This window comes from Austrofundulus limnaeus, unplaced genomic scaffold (genome assembly GCF_001266775.1).
Source record: "Austrofundulus limnaeus strain Quisiro unplaced genomic scaffold, Austrofundulus_limnaeus-1.0 Scaffold94, whole genome shotgun sequence".
NCBI classification, from domain to species: domain Eukaryota; kingdom Metazoa; phylum Chordata; class Actinopteri; order Cyprinodontiformes; family Rivulidae; genus Austrofundulus; species Austrofundulus limnaeus.
In genome coordinates, this window is record NW_013952496.1 from 250,034 (window position 1) to 256,422 (window position 6,389).

Below are 6,389 nucleotides of genomic sequence, written 5' to 3' on the forward strand. Positions count from 1 at the left end.
ATATAAAGGATCTAAATTTAAATAAATCAGTAGGTGGAATTACACAGGTTGACCCAAGAAAATATTTGCTGCACCTAAAGCCACATGCAGCTTTAACATTTGCAGAAGAAGTGACCTCTGCACAAGGTAATGCTCTAGAGAAAACTTCGGCAGGGACAGCGGAGTCACTCAGATAAACAACACCAGCTGCTGCTCAGCAACAGGGACCAAAAAAAGAACTTTCACTCTGAAGAACAATAGTCATTTTAAGAAGTGCGTAGTGGTTACTGTGGCCTGCGTGAAACAACTCTGCAGTGACACTGTAAATGATCTGTATGTAATCTCTTTCTTATATTAATGATAAAACAGCTGTTGATTCACAGAAACAATTAGATTATGTTAAAAACATCTGTTTAACGGCATTCGATGACACAGAATTGTTTATATAGTTTTTATTATCATCACTCAAAAACCTTTCTCTTGAGTTTATTCAATTACAATAGTAGTAAGTTTAGACAATACTGTTTTGTCTGTACGGCAGATTTAGTTTTAGTTTAAATTGTTAATAACATGATGCAATACTTGGCTCGTTTTATCAGAAACCTACAAAAATGCTGCGTTAGATGTTCCTCATCAATTGTTAAGCCCTTTGAATCAGAATGCAAGCTTTTCTGATTCCAAATTTCCTCTGAGAGAGCACAGCAGTCCTATGAAAAGGAAATGAGTCTTGACCACGAGTTGTTTGCTACCAATTTCCACTTACACTGAAGCTTATGAGAACATCAACTGGAAAATTTGAGCTGTCTTCCATGGGGCCTTTCAATTCCAAAGCTCCTCCCCTCCACTATACAATCATCTGTGTTATTATCTCCAGAGCCTGGAGTGTTCAGATTACAGGGTTTTGTGTTGGAGCTTGTTGCAAGTCAGCCCAATGCAGTCTTTCTTTTCATCTGTGCAGTTGGTTTAAATGTCAGGAATGTGTTTCAAGCATCCAAGCAACATATAGACTCAGTGTGGCTCAGTTTGATTGTACTCTTTTGAATTGTGTCTCATTGCAACCAATTTCTTTATCTTACTATTAGATTTATCTAATATTGTAGCATTTTATATTGTGATGAAATGTAGAAGAATACTGTATGTCTCACACTGATGTAGGTAGATCAGATTTTGGCCGTAGGGTAAAAGTTTCCATATCCTCAAAAGACACAAACAACTTGGCTTTTCATCTGTGAAGATCCAAGAAAAAAGTCAGGTGGGGGTTTTGACAGTTCTCTTTTCTTGTTCCAGCAAGCCTGGGTATTTGTTAAGTATAAGCTGTGCTTTTAAGTGTTCTTTAGTGACAAAAGGACCTTCAATCTACCTGTCACATTGCTTAGTTCTGACAAAATTACTCACCACTCCACACAGCCAGCTAAGTTTAAATGAAATTCTCGTCTAAACAGGTTAAGATGTTCTCAACTTTGTTGTGAAATAAACTGGTTCTAACAACTTAAATTTGGTGACATCTTATATTGATACACTTCAGTTAGAGGGACACTTAGAAGGTGTGTAGTAATATAAAAAATTAGTTCGTTTTTTTAAGTTTACATTTAGAGACATGAAAAAAATACCAGATGGGTGACTTCAGAATCTCAAATTAATAACATTAATAACACTGGTATTTATTTTACAAAAAAAAGGTGAGTTGTGTGTGATAAATCAAAAACATTGTAATAAATACTCAAGTGTGAATACCGATTTAAAAAAAGTATTCGAGAGTGATAGATGTTTTTCCACACTACCCTTTATCTTATGTGCTTTAGCACAATAGCACTGATGAAAAACATCAGGGATAATACTGGAAAACCAATCATTTTAAAGAAGAGTCGTTTTAAATCAGTTTTTATCAAATTAAACAACCTTATAGTGTAAACACAAAGTAACATGATCAAAACAAAAGACTAATTTAGCCTGTCAATAACTGTACCTGCAAAAATCTTGAAGTTTTCATAAGCGAAAATTATTCACATTTGCCAAACTGAGACAGTAATGTGTTGTGTGTGGATGGACTCTTGTTGCTTTTATTTATAGCTTATAACAGAAACAATTGGGGAGTTGAGTTGTCTTGTGCTCTTAGCTCTCTGAAATGAGAAGTCATCCATTATTTAATAAATTTTTAGCACCAACAAAGGGAAAAAACGCTGAAAGCAGATAAAAACCCTAAGGCATAAACAGTTTGTTCCGCAGTGAGAAAACTCAGAGGTTAGGAAAGGATACACAACACTTTTACTCACGCTCGCCTTGGTTTTGTCTTTGCACAACAGAAGTAATGGTTTAAGATGTGACTAAAAAAAACTTTTTTATAGGAAAATATGGTTTCATTTTTTTGGAGAGATGAACAGTGACACATGGCTGAATTAATTTGTTACTCCACAAAAATTGCAGACACATTGCCATTTCGTCAGATGTGTAATTGTGGAATAACTGCTATTAATTCAACTGGCTGAAACTATTTTTCTTTGGTTTTGTCAAATCTTGCATTGTGCAGGCGTTTAATCAATGGTCAGTTTTGTGGTGCGGTACTTATTTTAGTAGAAGTAGTACCTTTTTTAAATTTAGGTTAGAAACAATCATTGCTTTGCTTGGGATGATATGCATGACCTGTGTTTTTTTTTATTATTGCTGATGAGGTTACAACACATATAGAAGCTGCTTCATTTGCTGTTTGTCATACTACAAAAGTAATTTCACTTTATATAGAGCTGTGATAATAATTTGGAGACTAGTCAATAGCTGTTTTGTTAATATTGAAATAAATTAAATCTATTTCACCATAAATGTCCTTGTTCAGAGTGTAGCACAATGACTTCTAGATGGGCACTAACAGATTGGTACTCTGAACAGAATCAAGTGGGTATAAAAATTGATGAATGTTACCCTATAAAAAACAGTAACTAGTGAGACATTCGACATGCAATGTATTGAAAAATTACACTAAGGGTAATGCAGTGAGTTGCCCAAGTTTGTGGTTTCTGTACTGACTCACTTAAGGTCTCGTTATCAGATGACCAACTTCAAATCTTGCTGACATGATTTGAGATGTTTTTTTTCTCATGAAACTCTGGGGCAGAAGTCTGGGTTAAAGCCCTCCCACTGTCCTCCCTCTGCAAAACATACTATAGTCTGACATTGACGGTTTTCCAAGGTTCCCTCTGCGTCCGATTTTGACGTGTCGGGTAACCCTGTCACGTCAGTTATTGACGAGATGGGGCGGAATCTGTTGTCTATTTTCAGGAAGTGTAGAAAATGTACAAAAACTACTGTTCCAAAGCCTGAAATTACCTTTATTCACTTTAGACATCCTGTCCCTGACCCTAGTACCTAAAATTAACCATTTTTAGAAAATGTAGGAAATTCACATCAACTACGTGTTCCAAAGCCTAAAATTACCTAATATTCACCATAGACATCCTATCCTTGACCCCAGTACCTAAACTTAACCATTAATCCTGATCCCTCATATTAACCTCAGACCCCGACCCAAAGACCCCTGGTGGCACAACCCGGAAAAGCCACGGGTGGCAAAGACTGACGCGAGGGGGTTACCCGACGCATCAAAATAAGACGCAGAAGGAAAAGCGTCAGTATGTTGATGAGTCGGAAGTGAGATTGTGTTAGTATGAGAGAAGAAAAGTACACTATTTCCATCATAAAACCACATCAGCTAGAAACAGTGTTTAATATCTCATGGATTATAAATCAGGTTTTTTCTTCCTTTGTTACTTAAGCTCCTCATCATTTATTGAAACCTTGAACAGACCTTAATGATGAATTCATGTCTGGTTAGTTAAACAGCATAATGCCAAACAAACACAATAACCTTTCAGGGATCCCTAAAGGACCCAAATCCACAGATTCTTCTTTGCACATTTGGCCTACAACGTTTTAATCTTCTACTTGTATAAAAGATAGTACAGACCAGCCCAGGTGTAGCTCATGTTGCAATTTTGGAGTCCCTTGTGCTTTGTAAGCATGTCTTGCAACTTAATGACAGTCTTGGGTTTCTTTTCTTGAAATTTGCCGTAACAAGTGTTGTGGTTCTTTATAGTCATCCTTGTTGTCTTTTTTTCGTCTGTATCACACCTGATTAGGGGAAATAGGTGATGAACTGCTGATATATAAGAAAAATAAATGGATTGCATTGGTGACTTTACACATCGTGTAATGCAGTACCAGCGAATGGTGAAGAGAGGACAGAATAAGGAGGGAAAAAGAAGCAGCTAGGTAGAAAAACAGGGTCAGCTCCAGTTTATATAACACTCCCATTACTGTGAGCTTGAGTGCAGCAACAGACGGTTGGGCTCACACCCATATGCGTCAGCTACACACACAAAATCATTGCTCCCCCTTAAAGAGTTTGTTCTAAAGTGAGTGAAACAAACATCAGGAGGAACAACAGTCTCATCTTGGGCAATCTTCCCTCCCATCTGTTAACGGTCTCAGGGCATAGAACAGGATCTTATTTAGCGGGGGCTTTCCAGCCTAAAGGCAGGTAGATGGAGTCTGACTGTGCATTATGGTAAAAGCTTCTGCACCCTCCTCTTGCTCACAGTCCTCTGTACTTCAGGGGGTACTGCCTGAGAACAAATGACAATAACACAACATGATGGTTCACTTTAGCCCTGAATAACTCATGTTCACTCAGCCTGTGTCTGCGCTCATACTCTCATTAGTCTTCGCTTCACAAAATCCTGGTGCATGTTGAAAAGGATTGAGAGAATCACTTCCTCTGTCAATTTTGGGGTACTGTTTAGTTAGTGTGGCCTAAATAGTCATTTCCCCAAAAAATGTGAGCAATTAAGTAGCTCAGGAAGTTAGAAGTCAAATTTGTTGCATTAATCAGTAATATGCCATTTCTCATTCCAAAACTTTCAATTTTAGAAGCAGATTTCATAAATGGCATACTTATAATTTATCAAATAACATAGCTAACAGGCCAAAATGTTATTGACTTTTCTGAGTTATTGTTTTTCAGGATTTTGTGGATCGTTCCAGCTGCTGAAGTCTCAAGTTGTCTTAAAATCCAGTGACAAAATGCCAAAACTATCATCACAACCCTGCAGGTATGCCAAAAATCTCAATTGGTACACAAACATTTATATTTTGAAGTTTATTTATAATGCACATAATTTTTCATTCAGGCTCTGAATCATGGGAAATGTTGAGAGCCAGAACGGGGATCATGTCCTCTACAGTAACCGACGTGGCTATTTGTCACGTAAGCACATGTCTCGGTCTCTTCGCATTTCCAACAAACAATCCAGACACTCGCCCCACGCTTCATCAGGAAAAATGGAGCACAGGAACTCTGAGACCAGCACACGCTCAAGTAGTACTCCCAGCATCCCACAATCCCTTGCAGACAATGGCTTGGAACCCTTCAATGAAACAAACATCCTCCACGATTTTGGAAGCCCCATTTGGGTGGATCGTGTGGCTATGAGTCTGCGGCCTGTATCCTTTCACAATGATCTGGCCAATCCCACAGTCCATATGAATACAATGCACATAACCCTGCCTGGCCCTACTGCAGAGGAACTGCATGATGAAGATATGTACACAAATGAGGTAAAATACCTTCAAAAGACCATGGACTGCTCCAAAGAAACTGTCAGTTTCAAAAAGAGGTCTAAATCTGCAGACACCTGGCGAGATGACAGCCTGGAATTCTCCCTGTCTGATGTCAGTCAGGATCACCTGACCAGCACTGAAGAGATCATTGACATGTCCAATGAGAGAGACTTCAACAACCGTGAAGGCCACCTGCAGTCCAGCCCTGCTGACTCTGCTGACAGGGCAAACTCGTTGGATGAGCTGTTCAGCAACACCAGTCCAGCCTGCAGGCAGCCCCATGGCCGTTATGCCAAGTGGCACGATGCCAACAGGTCTGTAAGGGAGAGCGAGGACGAGAAGATGTTATCTCCATCGGAGGAAGATGGGAACACCTACGGTGCATACACACTTCCCTGCCGACGTTCCCACTGCTTGTCTGAAGGCCTGAGCAGCCATCAAACCACCATATGTACTAGTATGCAGGGCAGAAGAGCACAGACTATACAGGTGAGATCAAGCCTGAGTTCCCAGTGAGCTCATATTTTATTCTGCTGTACACTACTTTGATATTAGTAATGTTTTCTTGTTCATTTGTTTTAATCTGGTATAAATGAAAATGAAAAGTGTTTGATATTCTTATTTAGGTTGAGGGTCAGAGATTTGAACTGTTAAAAGGATGTTCTGGCTCATTTATGTTTAGATAAAATGTGACAATTTGTGCAGATTTCTAATGCAACCAAGAAGCACTGCAGACTTCTGCCCAGGTCCCCCTTGAAAATGAGATCTGGATCTCAATGGGGTTTACCTGGTTAAATAAA

General features: G+C 38.8%; 1 protein-coding gene across 2 annotated transcripts in view; it reads left to right on the forward strand.

Moving 5' to 3' along the window:
• The window catches only part of LOC106520557 (TIAM Rac1 associated GEF 1), a 44,564-nt gene that overhangs the window by 14,183 nt on the left and 23,992 nt on the right, over positions 1 to 6,389 (forward strand). For both annotated transcript variants that reach the window (XM_014012731.1, XM_014012732.1), the window contains exons 2-3: positions 4,994 to 5,081; positions 5,160 to 6,078. In XM_014012731.1, coding sequence (XP_013868185.1) covers positions 5,170 to 6,078 — 909 coding nt within the window. In that variant the 5' untranslated portion in view covers positions 4,994 to 5,081; positions 5,160 to 5,169. The remainder of the gene's footprint in view (positions 1 to 4,993; positions 5,082 to 5,159; positions 6,079 to 6,389) is intronic.